We start from the raw sequence: 20,923 nt of genomic DNA on the forward strand, positions 1-20,923 counted from the left end.
CGTGACCAGGAAATATTGACTTCTTTTATCCACCCCTCAAATGCTCTTGCTGGAGCATTATCTGAAGGTTTTATAGTTCTTAATTTGTGATTGATTCATTTTCCTGTGACCAGTTATGCTAACCATTATACCTGCAGTCTGTCACTAGCATGAATTTTAGTTGACAATTAATTGTCATACAAATAATTGCGATTAACGATGCAATGGTCTACTTCCGTTCATTTTATGCCACACTTTGCAACTTGAGTACTAGACTGCCGATTAGGGGAAACACAAAGCCTGTTAACTGTTTTTGCTACAGCCTCCAGACCGTGATGGGCACAGGGGACAATTTGTTTTGTCTCCAGAGCCAGAGTTGATGCTCACTTTGGGGTTAGACGGCACATTCACAACAACTAGGCTACTTTAAAGCTAATGTCTTCTCTGCTCCAATCGCAGACACCTGCCTCTTCTGAGCGCAGCTCTCACTTAATCACACATTCGCTAAGCTTGTATATGCACTGAGCTCTTCCTAAAAGGACCCACGGTACTCTATTAACATATTGTTTTCATCGAAACGTTTCATGTGAATTGTCTAATTAGAGAAGCTGGATGGAAGCGACAGCTCCATCTGCACTTTCCCCAGAGCTGTCAAACACCCCGCCGCACCTGTATGAGCAGAAACACAGTAATCTGTCCAACAGCAGATCGAGACAGCCAAGCTCTCTTTATCCATATTTTGTTTTTCCTGACGTTGGAACCTTGTGCTCAGGTATACACTTTATTTACCCTGCGGATGAAAACAAACCTACTACACTTTTTCTTTGCTGCCACATTTCTAAACTTATCAAATTCCTTCGATTGTGGAATCTAATGCTGATCCAAACTAAACACACTTCCTTCACTGCTACTCAGCCAATAGATGTTATTCATATATGTAATTACCATTTTAAAAGCACCTTTTCGAAGATGAAAATGTAAACGTTTGTAGAATGAATATTTAACCGGTATGTTGTCCTCAGAAGTGTTTCCATGTCCATGCAGGTCTGCTTTGTCTCTGTGCGAAAGCATAAATTAGAGGACCTGGAGCCACACTGGCAGGCAGGCCTTTATGACTGCACTCTCACTCTTCACTTGTAACTGCTGCCGGCCTTACTTCAATTTTTAATGGCTTCCAATTAGAGGTGAAGAAACTTTGAAAAGTTTATGACATGGAGTCAGTTGGCTCTAGGTACTTCATTATTTCATAGGAGTAAAAAGGGGAAGTAGTTGCAGTAAGATTTCTTTTATATAAAACTTTACTCTAAAAGTGAAAAAAATGAACTCTTCATGCAAAGACGTTGTACGTGGATGTTGAAGGCTTTCATCAACAGTTCACCAAAAATTGCACGTATAACATCATTTTGTTTTTACAGAGAAGCAGTACAGAGCACCCTGACAGAAAACACTACAAACTGGCACAGGATGTACACGGCCAAGGACAAGAGGGCTCTACAGCGGGAGATTTAAACCACCCAGAACATCATTGGTACCCATCTATCGAACATCAGTGATATTGATGACAAGAGGTGCCTGCGAAGAACCCAAAGGACATTATAAGACGTAACCCACCCCAGCAACAGCCCGTTCACCCTGCTGCCGTCTGACAAGATATACAGAACTAAAAGCTGCCGTACAACCAGACTGCAGAGCAGGGTCTTTCCTCGGGCTGTGACGATCCTAAATTCATCCTCCACCCTCCACATTTAATATATTTATTCATGTGTATTTCTTTTATGTAGAAAAATGTTACTATAAAATGCATTTTGTTGCACAACCCTGTTTTACAATTAGAATAAATCACCTTGTAACCTTTTATGTAATTAACACACTAAAATATAAAAAAAGAAACACCAAATCAGACGATTTGAATATTTTATTAATATGTAGAAAATGTATTAAAAAAGGAACTATATAGTACATGTTTAAGTCAAACTAGAGCTAAATTTGACAGTAATATCCAAGATTATCCAACAATAAATCCTTAGTTTCAGCATAATGAGCTTCTCAAACAGTCGAGATTTTGTCAACATTTATATTTCATGGCAAGATTTCAAATCAATGCAGTTTCAGTGTCTGGCTTGTATAAGAGATATTATCATACAGGGCGGTCGTATCAGTTCATTCAACATGTAAAAGTCAACCCATGAAACAAAGCATTTTCAGTTTGATATCATAGAGGACCATGTGTCATTAATTACTGTATTTTTACCACAATGATGCATCAGTCAGTGTAATTGAAAAACGAATAGAAGTTGAAAAAATAAGATGAACAAGTTTCCTGTAAGGAGCTCAGCAGAAATAAATAGTTATACAGTGTGAGTGTATTCTAGTGATGGACAGAGTTTTAATTTAAAAAGATGGAGGAGATTCTCTTTTCATCCCTCCAAAAAGATTTAAAATAAGACTTTGGTAGCTTGCCATGAGGAAAACAAACTACTTGATTTATGTTAGCGGGACTGGCATCATAATACCAAATAACAAGTCAGGCTCTTTTAACAATGTCATATCAAACATGTTATTACCATGTTATTACCATGACAAGATGGGCAGGATTTGTTTTTTGTTTTTCAAACAAATGGAAAAAGAATAAAAAATATCCACAGTAATGCAACTTGAAACAAACAATTTGTTTTTGTGGTTTTCACATTGAAACTTAAGCTGATGAATGAGTAAAGTAAAATAAATTATAATAAGAGCATCTTATAGTTTGCCATGAGAGAAATCTCTTACAATACAAACAACATTCTGTTTCTTTTCTGCAAAGCTTCGTGACCTTTGACCATCGTACAAAGATGCACCGAGGCAAACTTCATCTAAATAGTTAATGAAATAAGTACTTGGAGAATTCCCTATTCTACTATAAATCACTGTGGGAGGTGGATCGCATGAGAGGCTCTGAAACAGTCACTTTGACGGTGAACCATGAATCAGACCTGGGAAAGGTCACATGTTGAAACCGTTATCTTATAGATTATATTTTAGGTTATGTTGGTTTTAGTTTTTGCCCATGTGGGCAATTTCACTGTTTGCACAAGAGCTCAGAGTCCTGATGAATCTATACCATCTACATCTTCTACCGTACAAACTATCTCAAGAGAACCGCTTACCCAGATCAGCAAAGAAATATGTCACAAACACATTCTTATGACATTTGTTATTTACTATCAGACTCTTGATTGCAATTTAGTCAACATGCGGTGGGCTCCATTCATCTTTAACATAACAATGGTTAAAAGTACAGCGGTTAAAAGGGAAATGTTTCAGAAGGCCATCTGAAGTAGTTTGCATCTAAAGGGGGAACACATTAAAAGTCACATTATCTTCAGCTCTATATCTACGTGAGTATATTAGCAGTTTATAGAGGGGAAAGTCACCGAAAAACAAATGAAAAATATACACAGGACACAAGCCAGATGTTCTGGTTTGCTTCAATAAGAGAACTGAAAAGAAGAAACGGACGAAGGCTACTTAATTAAGAATGAGATTTCCAGCTGTTAATATTTGGATTATTGAACATATATCTGAGAACAAATGTCTCTTGCAGCGATGGTGACATTGATTGTATTGGACAACACATGTTCGTTATTGATAGTATGTAGCCAGAGAGGAGATTTTTTTTACAAGTTATGTGTTTTAGTCTTCAAACATTTTCCAGAAAAACTGCAGTCAACTAAACGCACCGAAGGCTTTGTGTGACAATGTGAACACTGAATGGAACAAAATGCTCGGTGGGTCTGCTGCAGATTACGCCCCCCCCCCCCTACTAGAAGAAGACATTCTCTGCCACACTTGCTGATCGTGTTGTTTCACTGGGGAGCTTAAATAGCGAAGCAACTTAAAAGAAGGGCACAGAAGGAGAAACTTGGCTCCACTCCACGCACTGTTATCCTTTGTTAAGTTCATTTGAGCTATAGCAGTGGGAGAGAGGCCAGGCTAAAATATATGCACTATGCCCCCCCTGACTTTCTTTTGCATAGAAGGCAGTGTTCACATTGCATAAAATGCCGAGGGACATGAATACCATAAAAGTCCCTTAAAAGTGAGAATCTATTAATACAGGAAGAAGCTGCTTCAGTGACTTTGGTGACAAAACAAACTGGCATCTTTCCAAACAGCAGAGTCTTTATTATGCAGATCTTTGGTCAAAGCTGCGGTATGCAAGCAATTTTAGGCATCATTGGGAAATGCAGATGTGTGTCTGCAGATGTGTGTCTGCACCGCCCTCCGGTGAAAGCCTGATTCAAAAGCGGGATATCCTGCAGCAGCAAAAGGTGCTCGTCAAACATTGGCAACAACCTACACTACAAAGCAACCCCCCAATAAAAGGAAGACGGACTTTTCAAAAAGAGAGACAATATTAGGGGAAGCGTTTTAGAGATGGAGAGAAAACATTGTGAATAGCTTCACGGCTACTGTAGCTACGGTTAGCAGAATGCTTAACTAGTAGCATTGTCTCTCCCATCCCTGAAATGCTTTGCTGATATTGTCGCTTTCTAATGCCTTGAATCACAGTAAAATCATCTCAAAGGGCTTTACAGGCCCAAAAGATTGCAAAGAAAACAGGACCGGAATTCTTATAGAGTTGCCGCTATTCACCGGTTTAGGACAAAGAGGGGAGAGCTGCAGGGTGAGGGTGGTATCTTCCATCTTTCAGAAAAGTCCCTTCCTTGGGGGCACTACTTGAATTACAATATGCTGAAAGGTTATCATGGAAGTTTGTTTTTACCAGTAATGCTCAAATGAAATCCCTCAGCTTCAAATGTTCCATCCATCTGCACCGTCTCTGCAAGCAATCACCGCATCGACGACAGATATTAAAGTCGAGGAAAACAATATCTAAATGCCCACGAACGCCGAAATAAATAATTGAATTGCGTGAACAAGAATAGCTTTGCTGTGTTCCCACTTGTAGTGCAAATTCTCTCAGTGTGGCTACCAATAATAATAGAGTTTAATATTAAATATTCATTCTGCTTTAATAATTAACACAAAGGGTACTGTATTCAACAGTAACACAGACGGAGAGAAATAAAACAAACGAAATCGATGGTAATGAAACTGTTGCTGGTGCGCTGCTTGGTGAATGAGAATTCTGGATGTTCAGTTTAGTTTTTTTATATTATTTTTTATCTCTAATGTCCAGTATTTGTCATCATGTTTTAGGATTACATTAACTTAATATAGGCTCAAACACCAATGCATCAAATCATGTTAAATAGATGATTCCTTTTGTCACAATATCAGCTATAAAAATATATATATATCTTACAGTTAAGGGTTTTAAGGGCATTTACAGTATATTTTTCGTTAAAAGTGGGTTTGTTTTCAAAATGGTTAAAATAACGTTAGCTCTCGCAGTCGTGAGCACATGTCCTCGCATCCTAGGGAAAGGCAAGTCACAGACTTAAAGAAAAGAAAAAGCTTCTTGGTTTGCCTTTCCTTTTTTTTTTTTCTTTCTTTTTTTTTTTTTTTTACAGCAAATGGAACCATTGTCATTCAAAGTATTTCATAAATTACATACAGTGTCCTCTATCATCTGGGTAGAAGTACAGCAGGAGCAGACAGCTAAAGCCGGGCTGGAGCAGTGATAAACAGAGTTCGGACATTGTTTCGCCCTCTCTCATATTTCATGACCACATCAATGGTTAGAACAGTTCCTTTGTGTTGGTAGTACATTAATAATGATGAGTTTTGCTTCTTTTTTTTTTACAACTATATATTAATAAAATATTAGTAGCTTTTTGTCATAACCCCACTTTTTTTTGTTTGCAGCCACACTAAAAGGCATGAAAGAGCACATCAGTGGTGCACACAGACAGCAGAAACATCAGTAAACACAGTCCGAACTCCATTTATCCATGACTCTGGGCTGGGTGGAGGCGGTGTGTTTATACAGGGGCAGACCGCCTCCTCTTGCTGCTGATGCTACGGAAGTTGAATGGCCTCATCTTCATCTCCACAAAAGGAATAGAGAATTCGTGGCCTTTCCAGTGGTACCAGTTGATACCCTGTAAGAATGAAAAGTGTGGTTTTAGAAGCTGCTTGAACCAACAGGGTCACTTAAAGCAAGGCAAGGGCAGAAAAGACAGAAAATGTGAAAGAGACTGAAGATAGAAATGTTATATATTCAGTAAAGCATATTTTAATTTCAACCGAGGGAAGCCGCTAAAAGCAGGAGGGCAAACATCCTGACTTAAGAGCTAGCACAGTCATGAATTTAGTGTAATTATTGTCTCACTCCATCCTTTCTAATCCCCGTCGCTACCAAAATCTTCCCATTTGCAGCTTTACGCCAAGAGGCAATTTCTCTCCGCGAGTCATTATGCCTGTCCATCTCTGCTCCCACCTGGTCTCATTTCTCATTTCATGTCATCAAACGACAAAGAAGACGGTACAGAGAGCACAGAGAGCGAAGCGGCGAAGCTCCGAAGCCTCTGCAGTTCAGCCTAATCACAGCTCCACACAACGCCTCGCTTTCTTCTTTGTAGAGCCATTATGGCACGGGAGAGAGGCTGGGAGAGAGGCTGGGAGAGAGGCTGGGAGAGAGGCTGGGAGAGAGGCTGCATCACACGCTCGTCAAAAGGACCGGACAAGCACTCACTCCCACCTCACACTACGTGTGAGGTGGGAGTGAGTGCTTGTCAGAAACGAAGTCACACCTGTCAGTGTGAGAATGGGATACCAGGATTATTTTTAATCAAACACAAGTGCATGTTGTTTCATGTCTTGGCTCTGGCCTTTTCCTTCCACACGTTTCCGTAATTGGAATATGAAGCCAGTGGTATGAGTGTTTGGATAAGAGTGTCATTCCCAACAGATGATAGAGGTGCTTTTTATCAGTCAAGACTGAGGTGCATCACCTCTCCAGGTTCGATTAAAATTGATAAAGTGGTGCTGCACTACCGGTCCTTTTCTTTTACCTTTCATTACAGCTCCTCCAACAGGCAAATCAGTGTAAGCATGGAGATGGATGTAGCCTTTCAAATCAGAATTGTTTAACCTTTAATCACACTGCCATAATTGAGCCAGTTGATGTGAATTTTTGTAAAAAGGGTTCACCCAAATAAATGGTGTTTGAGGTTTTGAGACAACATCCGCGTTTCCTGCTGACTTACCAAAAACCATGGACGTAAATTTGTCGTTGAAAAATTGCATTGACAAAAATGTAAATCAATGTGTCTTTCCAAAAACGGCGTCAACGTTACTTTGAATAATCCTCAGAAATGTGTGCCAGCAATTTTCATTGGACCTACTTTCTACCAATGAAGTAGTTCCTCCGAACACTTCAGCGTGAGGCGACATGGCCACACAGCTTTTGGAAAGACACATTGCTGTTGAATTTTGAGAATTTTTCAATCATGTGAACGCCACAGATTAATTACACCCTCACTGAAATTTAAGATACCAATATCTCACAACCTTGACAAATTGAAGCAAAAATATCTGCCGGGCCAGGAGGCTGACGGGCATAAATAAACCGCTGCCCCTATTGACCCCCCCGCCATTCCTTCCACTCTCTGTGCCTTGTTTACAGTGTAAGCATAAAACAAAGGTCTTAAAGACTGACTTTGACACAGGCACGTTCTTTGAGACATGGCGATAACGTTTAGGTCCCAGATTCAGGACCACAATGAGTAGGAGTGGTCTTTTGTAATTTGGAAAAACAAACTTGTTATGCCGGCGACGGCCGGAGGCGTTATATTTTTGGCTAGTCCGTCCGTCCCCTGAACGCAATATCTCCAGAACTCGAGGAGGGAATTTCTTCAAATTTGGCAAAAATGTCCTCTTGAACTGATTAGATTTCGGTGGTCAAATGTCAAAGGTCAAGCTCACTGTGACCTCACATCTACATTTTAATGAACTTAATATCTCAGGAACGCCTGGAGAGAATTTCATTCCATCTGGTACAAACTTCCACTCAAGGAATTATACATATTCGACGGACATGAATGGAAACTGCTACTTGACTGGTTGGCGGAGGCATTCAACCGCGAGGTTATTTTAGTTTCTAGCTAGCACTATTTTATTTGTCACATTCACTCTTTGATCAACTTTTATATATAGACGACTGACCTGACTGTGTCTGGACTCTCCGTATTTGCCGTTGAGGTTTGCCCGGTGGCAGTTCTTGTACCACCACGCTCCTTTGTAAGACGAGGCACAGTTAGTGACAGCGATGTCGTTATCTCTGTCTTTTGTGGAGAAGGGTCGGCCCTGGTGGTAGCTCAGAGAGTCACCTGAAATCAGAGGAGAGACAGATGCAGAACCTTAAACATCAGCATATGCCGGGACACATTTACATATGGCCGCGGTGAATAACGGCGTGATGGGGCGGACATAAACGGCCAGGCGGGCAGGAGGGGAATGGGACAGACATGAGAGGGAGGGAGAGGAAATACGTCCTGCTACAGGCTCTTTAGGCAGAGAACATTATAATTACAAACATGAGGGGATGACAGGTAATTCTGGCATATGCTCCTGTTGACAGACTGAGAGGACAAAAGTGGAAATGTGGGGAAGCGCTGAGGCGGGTTTCAGACATCAGGGAGAAGATGGAGGGGAAGGGACAGCAAACAGTTTGCTATATTAAATCATATAGTGTAGTATTTATTGTAAATCATCCACGAAGCCAAGTAAAATACAAAACAATGATGTATGTTAACTTAACAAACACCTTGTATTCAATGTAATGTATTCCACCACGTACCAGCGGTGCCATTGTACTCTCCTATCCTGAGCTTGTAGAGATTTCTTGCATCTCCGATGGAGAATTTGTCGTAGTTGGCGTAGACCGACTCTTGTCCGTCCTTCATATCAATTCTCAGCTCATAACGGCCCTGAGCAGCAATCCTCTGGATGTTGTCTAGACCTGTGGAGACACAACACACACATTATATTGCATTGTAGTCGATAACCAAAAGATATTAGTATAATAAATATGATATGGAAGACATTACACTCATATTGTGATTGAAGACTTTACCAATCACACATTTTGCTCAAAGGGCTTTACGATCTTCACAGCATTTAACACTTTCTATCCTTTGACCCTTGATTCAGATGAGGACAAACTCTAGACTATATAAAGTAAATAAAATACAAAAATGTGTAAGAACATTGACAGGAGTAGACGTAAAAACTCTACAAAAAGAATGTATTTCTGTGACTTAAAAGACATTCTAGCACCTGTACGTACACATAGACAGCTTTGCAGGTGCAGCTTTGCAGGTTAAAGGTTTGAATCCCGATAAGCACTATGTCGGACGTCTTTGTCAGCTAGTTGTATGGATGAGTATGACTGAAATTGTGGAGAGCAGTGGACACTGTCACCACCAGCCCTTCTGCAAATGCCACATGTCACAACTTGCTGAGATAGGGGGCTTTGCTCTCTATCTCCGAGGCAGCAGATGTGAGGCTCGTTTGAACACCGGCGGGAGATAAGACCCCACACCGACCTGAGAGATTGGAACGGCCTTCACTCTCAGATTACAACAAGCACCCGTTTGGAAAGGAGTCTCTTTCCCTGCTTAACCTCCAACAGAAGCATCCCATGTACGAAAAGCCTACACTGAACTACAAGTCTGCTGTAGTATACGTCAATGGAAAACAGATAAAAATCTACGTAACAACCCAAAGGCACTTAATGTGACAGGGGAAAAGCAATCGTTGTAATAAAATAGTATTTAACACTCAGTCATCTCTAATTACCGTTGTATAATATCACTGTATTACCAGCAATTAATCCTGCACCCATCATTTTTTTTTTACTTTCAGTTTTATGGGGTCGGACTGCTCTATTCCAAACTGCAGCGATTAAAAATGCATTTTTGACACACTATTGCACTCTAGTACTATTAAACTACCAATATTACCATCTAGTCACATTTTATTACCAGCCTTTCTCTCTCACTTACACAGAAGCAAGGGGGGGAGGGGGGGGGGGGAAGCAAAGAAAGTACGGGATAATGATCACATATTCACACACAGACACCCTGGTTTCTCTCTCTTATTACATCATCAAACTGACATTGTGCTCAGCATGAAAACTGGCTGAGGTCAGTGAGCAGGGAGAATAGATGCCCTTGAGCAGCAATAAAAACGGCCGTTTCCAAACTATAACACATAATAATGAAAGCTTAATTTCCATATTCTTTACTGCTGACCAGTCAAGTGCCTCTTCCTTTCAGTTTGAGTGGATTTAATGTCGATGTTTATGGTTCCATACTCTCCAATATATTGCCGTTATGTGTGTGGAGGCAGCGATTAGCTAAATGTTCACTCTAATGGTTCTCTACGGGCTATGAACTAATCTGTAGAAAGAAGAGTGAAGGACAAATGGTCTCAAACTGCAGTCACCATCTGCAGTTTCTCTCAGGAAGACACATTTTAAGGACACTTCTTACACTGTAAATGCTTACATTGGAGAGCAAATACAGTGTGGTCACAGGACGAAACACAAAAAAACTGTACAAAGCTACACAGGAGTGTTTAATACACAGCCATCGGAAGTGCAGAGACATTCAAAACAGTGGTAGTATTTTAGAAAAAGTAACAACGTATCCTAAATGTTTAGGGGTGTTATAACACAGATATAATGTCTGTGGATCATACATTTATTTTATTGTGCATGCCAGTATTCTGAAAGTTAGTTATTGTAGTTTGACCGCTTAACAACACAGCAGTTGAAGTCCATGAGAGCAACTAAAGGTTGGTAATCTTGAGAAACTAGCAAGAGTCCGCTTAGAGTAGATATACAAAGTACATCTTGATCATTTATTTTGAAGTCACATTTATCTTTGGAACTGTGGTCTTTATTATGAGGTAAACATAATTATTCACACAATTAATATCTAAGTTTTCTCTGAAACACATTTTGCAGCTATTAGTTATTTTAATTAACTGCCATCCCTTTTATCTATCATTTAATATTCATTCATTTATTTGTATCTATTATTGACAGACTGACTAAAACTGCCAATCACGTTCACTGAAAGGTTGCTTTTAATTTGAAGACAGTTCTTACACGACCTTACTGTAATGCTTAGTGTATATATGTACCGCAAAACATTGTTGGGAGTAGACTGTAGAGAATGTCTTTTTCCAAGTGGAGGCTGGATTGACTGCAGTGTTCTGCACAGGGTGTGTTGTGGTGATGGAACAGATTCGTGGTACTGCTATCTTCAGCAACAATGGTTTTGAGACATATCTTGCAGAGGATTGTAGTCTCTTCCACATCTGCTCTCCTGAAAACAAACCACCTCCAGATGACAGACCTGCTGTTCTTTTTTAAAATTAATTCTTTTGTGTTTGGCTCCTCTCTGGGACCGTTTGAATTGACGTGAACTCTGGACAATGATTTAAGTAAAACTGATGGATGTGGTGTCTGTCTGTGTGTGTCTATGAGAGGGAGAGTTGGTCTCCTGCATGTGAACATGGCCTGCTTTTAAAAAGCATAAAGAAATTACTGAAATGCGCAAGGAATATTTCCATATGATGATATGGTAATCTACCATATTGCACATAAAATGTAGATAACAATATCGGATAAATTCGATACACCACCCACTCCTACTTACAACTCCAGAACTTGCTTGACAATCATGTTTTTAAGTTTTCTTCAGTAACAAAGTAATCCAGTGATGACTGTCTGTATATCCATCGACACGACTCAAACAGGAACTGCTAACAGCTTCTTTGGCAGACCTTTAATGGTGCCTATTTCCCAAAATGTACGCAAATACAAGCTAAAACAACGGGGCGTAGAATAATAAGAGTGAGTAAACTTTTTCCAGGGTCCATTATCAGTATTCTTTGACAGCACCGAGACTCAGAGCGTGCTAGAAACACGTTTCTCCATGTAAACAGAAAACAGGTTGGCCAGTTGTCTCAAATTTGTCACAGTGTTTCCAGTGGTCCAAAAACTCGCCAATACAAGCCGTCTTTGGAGGTGCTGACTTTTGTTGAAATGAAAGAAAAGAACTAGAGTTTTAATATGAGTGAAGCTATTGTATTAGTTGTATTGCAAAAACATTTCTTCATGACCTTCCTTCACCTCCTTCAAATACTTTACAACCAGAAGGATGTCCCTATGTGAATAACCTTTTAACATCACCTTTTTTGTATTATTACAACCACTGGACCAACGGACTAACAGGACAGTTTCCTGCAGCAGGCTCGACATTTTGTGCCGTACTCTGAGGCTACCGGGTTCCCTGCTGGCGTGTTATCTGTAATCTGGCATCATGGGGAGAAGCTCTCACAGGAGCAAAGAGCAGCTTGTGATGCTCCGCACACCCCGAGGTTACATTAAGCTGCTTTTATGCACTGAGAGGACAGAGTACTGTAGGATAGAAGAAAGACGCGGGGGTGAGTGCAACCTAGAAGGCACTAAAAAAAGTAAAACAAGACCCAAGAGATGGAAGGAGGTGCCCCCGACTAGTATACGTCAAGAAACAGTGAGAGGGCAGATTATTGCTGATTCAGCTGAAGTGGAAATGGGTCAGATGGAATGTTGTACTCGCTGAACCAGATATGCTTCGATGTTTTCAGATTTTATTATGCGGACAAAGCCGACATAGATCTGCAAGAAACGAGGCAAATCTGTGCCAGGATGCTGCTCCATGAGGCCTCCAGCTAAAACACTGCTGTCAGTCTGCAGCTCACTATGTCCATCCTTTATACGGTGTCGGGTGCACAGAGGAGGGATCTCTCTCCTGTAGGATGTGTGGAGTGTTATCGTACAAAGATGTTTGTCCAAGATATTTATCACACCTCCTGCGCTTCAGTGAGTAATTTCCCCCCACACTTGTTTGTTGACAAAGAAAAGCTAATTCTGAATGTATACCAGCAAAAAAAGCAATCCAACTTATTTCCTGCTGTGGTAAAATGTTGAGAGCTACCCTTGAACACCCTTCCCTGCGGTGCTGTACAAAAGTAACAGGTCCAGCTGACATTCTTACTCGATTCCACTCGACAACACTGCAAACTACTGCTTTAAAAATACCACCGAGGCAACAAATCTGACAGACTCAACTAGAATCGCAGGCTTTTGTAGCCGAATCCGTTTTTATTGGAGCTCCTGTTCATGAGAGGTTGGATCTAAAATCTCTTTATGCTTTCACATATTACCGTGTGTTTAGTCACTAATGGACTCGAGCGTGCCACAGCTATCTTGTGTTACGATCCCATATGTGTCAGATGCAAAGTAACAGCCTCCACTCTGTGATAATGTGGTGGTAATGCAATGGCATCATATTTCCCCCCGTGTTGTTATTTCATTTCTCTAATCAAAAGGTTCAAAAAAAGCAGCCAGACAGGTTCTGATTCAGTTAATGGAATATTCATGTCATATTTTCCTTTAATCATCTGCACCAAAACAATAACACCAAAACTGGCCCATGAAGAAACACGACTCATTTTGCACATTTTCTAATGAATATAACTCTTTTTTTTTTCATAATGAGATTTTTTGTGGAGGGAAAAGAGATATGCAGCAGTCCATCAAAACAGTGAGGATGTTCCGTTGTGTTGTCTTTGAATCAGAGCGACGCCAAAAACAATTACCAAGTCATTTCAGGGAGAGATGAACTTTCAGAGAATTCAGTAATGAATCGGATAGACTTTGTGAAGTCGAGTGCTGAACGATGAAATGAGCTAAAAGCACGCTTCTCCGTCTTAATAAAGAGTGAAAAATCGTACAAGAAAGGCTATACTGCCTGCACAAGATATTGGCAATATCTTTCCTCTCCATAAAAAAGATGCATCAATTGAAACCAAGTGAAAGCTATGAGCCTCTATTGATTGTGTCCATTAAATCAACTTCAGTCATGGAGACGGTGCGTATAGGTAAAGAGGGTGAAACAGCCTTCACAAAACTGAACAAACTGGGTAGCATATTGCAGCTTAATATCTGCCTGCAGCCCATGAAATGCAGCTGAAATATGTTGGGCAGGGTGACAAGAAGTAGGAATAAGGAAGCAAACCTGGCCTTACATGTGAATTGTCTAATACACCTACATGTTAATCGGTATCATATCAGAAACTACTCCTCAATTGCTGTCTTGAATGAGGACAGATGTTTATCTTAACCTACAAGTATTCTTACAACTACAGAAGCTGTTGTTGTATCAGACATCAACAACTGGACATGGTGATGGACTTGGTCTAAATGCTTGTATTTTAAACTACGGTACACTCTACACATCGTATTCTCTGTCTTAATTAAGTCTGATTAAGTCTGATTAAGTCTGATTAAGTCTGATTAAGTCTTACCAAGCCAGAATTCATCCTCCAGGTTTCCAAAGCCGACCCGATAGTCACTCCACTTCCTGGAAAAGTCTGTGAGGCCGTTCTGACGACGCTGAAATACCTGGACACCAAAATATGACGACGTGACAAGATCAGAAAAATACAACTCGGTTGTTGACTAAAATAGCTGAGAAAAACTCAGTACTATGATCACAAGGACATCCAGTACTGTATGTGGCCCTTTCTTTAACCTAATTGACAGAGTTAATTTTTTAACAAAAGTGCTAATAAAAGAAAGAAAGCATTATCTTCACAGTGACTTACAATCCAGCCTCCTTCATCGGTGGTCATGTCGCAGTACACCTGCACACCCTGGCTCAGGTCTCTGCTGATGTAAATGGTGTAGACGCCGCCCAGCGTCTCTCCGTTCAGCAGGTGTTGGGCACAATTCTGAGGTGTCGCAAACAGACGGCTCCCTGGAGAGAAGAAGAAGAAGAGGTTTGAGGACAAATTATGATTTACTTGTTTTTGTCCATAGTTTGACTTCAATAATTCAGCTTGTAGAGATTTCTGGATAGAATTTGAAATGGTGTGGCGTTAGGCAACATTCAGGATGTCTTTTTTTTTTTTTATTCTTTAAACTGCAGTAATCTATATTGAAATATCAATATGCCGCTGTGTAATGTAAAATTACGGGTCCATGTAGTGATGGACCCGCACCTTTCAATTACTAACTAACTTATCTTAAATCACATTTCAGGAGGGCCGGACTAGCGACACTCGTGGTCAGCTGTGGAGCGCGCTCCAGCTGTTGAAATGATTGGTTGTGGAAATCAAAGATAACATGAAATAGCATTAAATATTTGCAGAACATAGCGTCAACAGTTTTTAATAATATTTTCTAATACTTCTAATACTATAGAATCCAGAGGGACCACCTCACCCACAAGCCCCTTGATTTCTGTGTCCGACAATTCCTTTTCTTGGTCTTCCTCTCAGTAGTTTCCCCTCGTGATTGCTTGTTAACAACCATTGATCAGCAGGTCCATTTCATGCTTCAGCATTTATGAGGTGCTTTGCATTGACCATTTAAAGTTGAATGTTGGGGCGAGGCGGATCCATGTGAGCACATTTCCTAGTTGATTTTTGGATTCATAAAATCCTTTGCACTGTTTTATAAATGAGACCCCAGGTGATTAGCATCTTCACGACGCTTCCTAACCCTTATTTGAGTGACATATCCGGCATCTAATTACACACTGAGCACACTGAAGATTAGAGCACCCTGTTCAGCTCTAGGTTTGTAGACAGCGACCCCGCAGGTACAGCCTAATGAGAAGTCTCCCCCACTATGCAACAGGGAAGGGAGATGAAAATTGTGTCAGACTTTGGGGACCCATTATTGTGCACCTTTGTTATGGTGACAGTAATGTGAAACACTAGAAAAAAAATCCAGGATAAGAAAACTCAACCCATAAGAATCTGTTTCCTAACTTAAATCAAAGAATACCAATACATTGTGTGTGTGTGTGTCAATGTGAGTGAATGTCTGTGTACGGTACCTGTAGTGAAGGTAGTGGAGACTACAGCGCTGGTGTCAAGTCCTCTTGCAGCCTGGAGATTGACAGTGTACTCTGTGTTCTCTGCCAGTCCCTCTAGTCGGATCCATGTGTCCTCTGCATCCAGGATCAGCTCCTAGAACACACACGTGAACAAATTCACACACATACAAGTTAAAAGATATTAAGATTAAGAAAGTGCCCTCCATAAAAAACAATAATTGAATGTGTATTCAGCATAAACCTCAGGGTCTCTGTACGTTGCATATTCCCTTCACACTTCCGACAGTGAACCTCTCCACATTCCTTGGACAATTTTGCAAATATCTGCACAAATCCACCACTTCTAAATACTGCACAGTTCATTGATTTAAACTCAGATATATTGCAAATATTTCTATAATTTTTGTTCCTGTTTATTTTCTAATTCTACTTACCGTATTTTCCGCACTATAAAGCGCACCGGATTATAAGGCGCACCTTCAATGAATGGCCTATTTTAGAACTGTTTTTATATATAGGGCGCACCGGATTATAAGGCGCATAGAATAGAATAGCGTTGTAAGCGTGTCTCTTGAAAGGTGCCATTTTGGGGTCTTTATACACACAAGTGGTGTTGGACTAGGAGTAAGCACAGTACCGGTGTTTACCGCGGTGCGGCTTTGTAGTTTACCAGTCGTACTGAAACATTTTGACAGAGCGCCGTGTACAACCAGTATGGATCAACCAATTAACCAATTGATCCATATATAAGGCGCTCCGGATTACAAGGCGCACTGTCGTTTTTTGAGAAAATTAAAGGCTTTTAAGTGCGCCTTATAGTGCGGAAAATACGGTATATTCTATATTTATATTTCTTGATTTTTGCAATACCTGCTGTTATTTTTAACTGCATCTTCTCTTACTATGTTCATGTTATACACCAGTACACCAAAGCCAATTCCCTGTTTGTGAAAACCTATATTTTCAACATTAACCTGCTGTTTGAACACACAATGAAGAACTTTTGTGTATCTTCTATGTAACTGATGGGCTTTTGTATTGTAAAAACTGTGGTGTTTTGGACTGCTGTGTGTGTTTGGCATGACGCAGAAATAACAATCAACTAAGCCGTAAGAGCTACTCTTCCAACGTCTGCAGAGCAAGTGTGGCTGCCTCCACAGATGACTAGAGCCATAGAAAACACAGAAGAGGAGGACAAGTGGGGCCAACTAGACAGGGGATACAAGATAAAAGACTCTTATCCGACAGCCAAGCTGAGAAGCTGCTCAGCAAACAGGAAACAAATATTTCTATTTGTGGTTAAGGAGTCACGACAGTACAGTCGAGTTACTTCCCTTTGTTTTTTCCCAATCGCCTTTCACTGAGCCTGTCTTGGGGAGCCAAACGTTTGACCGAGTATTCTCTGCGACCTCAGTTTTTTAGATGAGCCATAAATCCACAGGCAGAACGCTCAATTGATGAACAGAGACTTGTCTATTCGTGTGTTTGTGTGCATGTGTGTGTTACACTTTGCCCTGGATACACATTAAATATGAACAAGTAAAAATGAAATATTCAGCCAGTTTGGGAAAAGAAACCACCCATATCTAGGCAATGTGTTTATGTGAATTATGCAGGGCAGCAGCTGGTAAATGGTGTCTCTCTGTCTCAGAGGATCTGACATATTCCCACCAGGTTTTCAGGGTCAAGATAAGATTTATATTGCAAGCGAAAAGGCCTTGTTTTATAATACATATACCAATATACGCTTGCTATTGATTGTGTATGTGAGGGTGAGTGGTTGGACGTTTGGTGGATGTGTATTTATCCTTGTGACTGTTTGAAGGGGGAGATCTTTGTTACTCCAGGCACGAACATAACCAACGGTGATACATGCATTTACAAACTGGTAAGTACATGTTAATCAGATAAGAAATGATCTCAAAGCTACTGTGTGTAAATGACAAAAGTCCATTATCTCTGTAAGAGCTGGCTGAACAGCTGCGAGGCTCACCAATATGTGGTTAGATTAGAGCCGAGGTAACGCTGCTGCATGTTTTTCACCAACGCCAGACCTCAAGTGAAGACGACCGGAGGAATTTCTCACAATGAGTACTTCAATCTTCCGCCACAGCAATCATTTTTGCTCTAAGCATTAATGAGGGATGTGACTCATTACTTGTTGAACAACATCAATTCAAAATGTGCACTTGTTGAGGCAGCTCACAGTAATGAACAGAGATTTGAATAAAATATAAAAGGAACATGCTCAAAGAGAAATTTATTGATTTTCAATTGATTGACAATTAGTTAAAATTGGATTTGCAAGATCTTCCAGATTTCAACGCATGAATTTAATAGGAAACTACTGTATGCAATTGGCAACGAAAAAACTTCATTAAAAGCAGTGAACTGACATCACAATTAGTTTTGCCTCCAAAAATGTCAACGCAATCTTGAAACTCATTGTTAATATTTTTTTATTATAAAAAGAAGAAGAAACATCTTTGTATGTATGTATGTATCAAAAAGGTTCCTTTTCCTCTCAGACTCTGAAGGACAAGACGCAACATGAGCACACTTTGGCTGGAAACCGTTGCTACTAGCTGTGAGCTAACGGTATTTTTGTTTGCAGTGGTAGTGAAGAGTCAGGACTACGGCAACACCTTAACAGACGGATATTACATCTGAGGAACTGATTAGCTCTCAAGCTTGCAAACTGATGCTAGCAGTGCACATTTCTCTGATGGACGTTTGTTTGGTCGCTCATTCAGCAACCAAAGACATGTGTCCTTGTTTGCTAGTTAGAGTGTTAAGCTAAATGTATTTGTAAGTTTGATAGGAAGGCTACATTAGCAAGAAAGCTAACGTGTGTTGACGCTCAAAGCCTGTGGCTCTCGTTTTGTGTAGAATGCTGCCGTTTGGTCATTAGTCAGTATGACCATCTGCCTATGATGGAAGAGTGGAGTCACTGCTCTGTGCAGATATGGTTTAAAATGAATTTGATTAGCTTCATGAAAACAACATTCTTTGGGGAATTCTAAAAAAGGGAGCACCTAATGAAACCAAACAGTATTGAATACAAATGTCTCCCTGTTGGGCACTGATTATGCACATGTATTATGCAGATATGTATGTTGTAGGAGAAAAATAATTGTGAAAAGATCATTTCTGTTTGACTTAACATGTAAATGTATGCAGAGTCATGGAAATGTCATATCAAATGTTGATTTAGTGTTACCCCTACGTAAATGCCATAATATTTCTAGACAAATGTTTCTTTAGAAAACAAACCATTTTTTTGGGGAAAAGGATGAAAAGGTAGAACATGGGATCAACATGAAGACTGTGAATATATTTAAGAACAAATGTTGATGGAAGTCTGCATCGACTGGAAACAAGTGAAATTTTAAAAAAAGGGACGATCTGACATGTTACCGTTGCATTCTCTGTGCATGAGTGACACCCGATGGTCAACCACACAGCAGATTGTGTGTGTGTGTGTGTGTGTGTGTGAGAGAGAGACTTGAGGTCCATCATCACTGCACATAGATGCGAGCGTGTTTTAGGACCGTTCTTTTATTAAATCCTGACACTACGGTGGCCCTGGGCATTAAGGGATACAGTCTGTGTGCATTTAGTTACATGCGTGCGCTTATGTGTAAGACACGGGATTGCCAATAAAGAGGAGTCTATTGCAGAGCATCATGGGAAATGGTTATAGTCAATTCGTTAACAGGCATGGCGCGTGCCTTATTGCCATTACTCAGCCACATCAAAAAGTTTAATCAAAATAAACAATGTCTCTCCTGAGACACATTAAAGTAATATATCTATTAGACAGGCAATTTCACTGCCTCGTTCCCTTGTGTGTGCGTGTTTTTCAATCTGTGGGTTTGTGTGTCCCAAAATGCTTGCACGCTCCACATCAACATGATTGAAAGACAAAACTTGGATTTTTGAAGTGTTTGTCATAAAGTTGTGATTCCGCATTCATTTTCTTTTCCTGAACAACGTTCAACTCTATTATAATAAGTTGATTAAATTGGGAACATTTTCTCTTTTTTTGCAGAAATCCAAGAAGAGGTTTCAAATATGTGCTTCAATATCTGCAGAATTCGGTTTCTCTTTTCAGGTGTGTGGATTAACAAAAGTACAGCTTACCTCCCTGACACATGTTGGTTAGCATGCATTTTTTTTAACAGGATTTGAATAAGATGGAGAGTAGATAAGGAAACACATTTTGGCTGCAGACATTTTTTCTATAATGGAAATACCGTGTATAGGATATCAACAGTATGTGTGTAAGTGTGTACAAGAGTTGAGACACGAGTGTTCAGCTATGTGCGCTACATACTTTACGGCTGCCGTCAAGTGTCTTGTAGGTCAGCATGTAGTTGTCAATTTCCGCGATTGGCGGCTGCCAGGAGATGAGAGCGCTGCGGTGATTCACTTCACTGGCTGTCAGGTTCAGGGGCGCGTCCATGGCTGCCAGAACGAGAGAAAAACAGAAACTTAATGTAAAACAAGGAATGTTTCCGACATACTGTAGTTCTCAAATAATGACTGAGGTGTCGAGTCCTCCGCCCAGATTTGCGAAACAGGATCGTTGTTATTCATACTCATTGTTTCAGCTTATTATAGGTATTCCACAGGGTAGGGTAAAATCTCCATGTCAGTAATCCTTAATCCCCACAGTACTGAGTGAGAGGAGCAGTGCAACACGTTTCCGTGTTTAGACACAGTGCATGACAGCCGCAACAGCATTCGAGCCCTTGATCAGCAAGCCCACCCAAGTTTTACCGCACATTACATCACACCATCCGAGTATATTCTTAGTTCCTGCACAGCCTTAAACAAGGCTTGATTATAGTGCCTGCCTTGATACCTTAACCACATCACAAGGAGACTCACCTCCATTTCCCCACCTTACATCACCCCTTTTTCGGGTCAATATCTGATCTTCCGACATGGTAGCAGAAGCATTGACACGCGGTAACCTCATTTTAGTGCATAATAGAAAATAGATGACCTTCTATTCGAGAACATCAGTTTCCTGGAGTTACATCATGACATCGTCAGCTAGTCACCAACAGCGCTCTGAGTGAGTAAGG

At 40.4% G+C, this 20,923-nt stretch overlaps 1 protein-coding gene across 1 annotated transcript in view; it reads right to left on the minus strand.

Annotated features, from left to right (window-relative positions):
- Positions 1-5,253: 5,253 nt before the first annotated feature.
- The window catches only part of tnr (tenascin R (restrictin, janusin)), a 62,087-nt gene continuing 46,417 nt past the window's right edge, over positions 5,254-20,923 (minus strand). Inside the window, exons 22-28 of the mRNA XM_076098562.1 lie at positions 20,167-20,297; positions 15,831-15,963; positions 14,593-14,744; positions 14,293-14,389; positions 8,729-8,890; positions 8,095-8,258; positions 5,254-6,029 (exon numbers count right to left, since the gene is read on the minus strand). Coding sequence (XP_075954677.1) covers positions 5,910-6,029; positions 8,095-8,258; positions 8,729-8,890; positions 14,293-14,389; positions 14,593-14,744; positions 15,831-15,963; positions 20,167-20,297 — 959 coding nt within the window. The 3' untranslated portion in view covers positions 5,254-5,909. The remainder of the gene's footprint in view (positions 6,030-8,094; positions 8,259-8,728; positions 8,891-14,292; positions 14,390-14,592; positions 14,745-15,830; positions 15,964-20,166; positions 20,298-20,923) is intronic.

This window comes from Anarhichas minor, unplaced genomic scaffold, assembly GCF_050575085.1.
Source record: "Anarhichas minor isolate MPS153535 unplaced genomic scaffold, ASM5057508v1 ptg000024l, whole genome shotgun sequence".
NCBI lineage: Eukaryota > Metazoa > Chordata > Actinopteri > Perciformes > Anarhichadidae > Anarhichas > Anarhichas minor.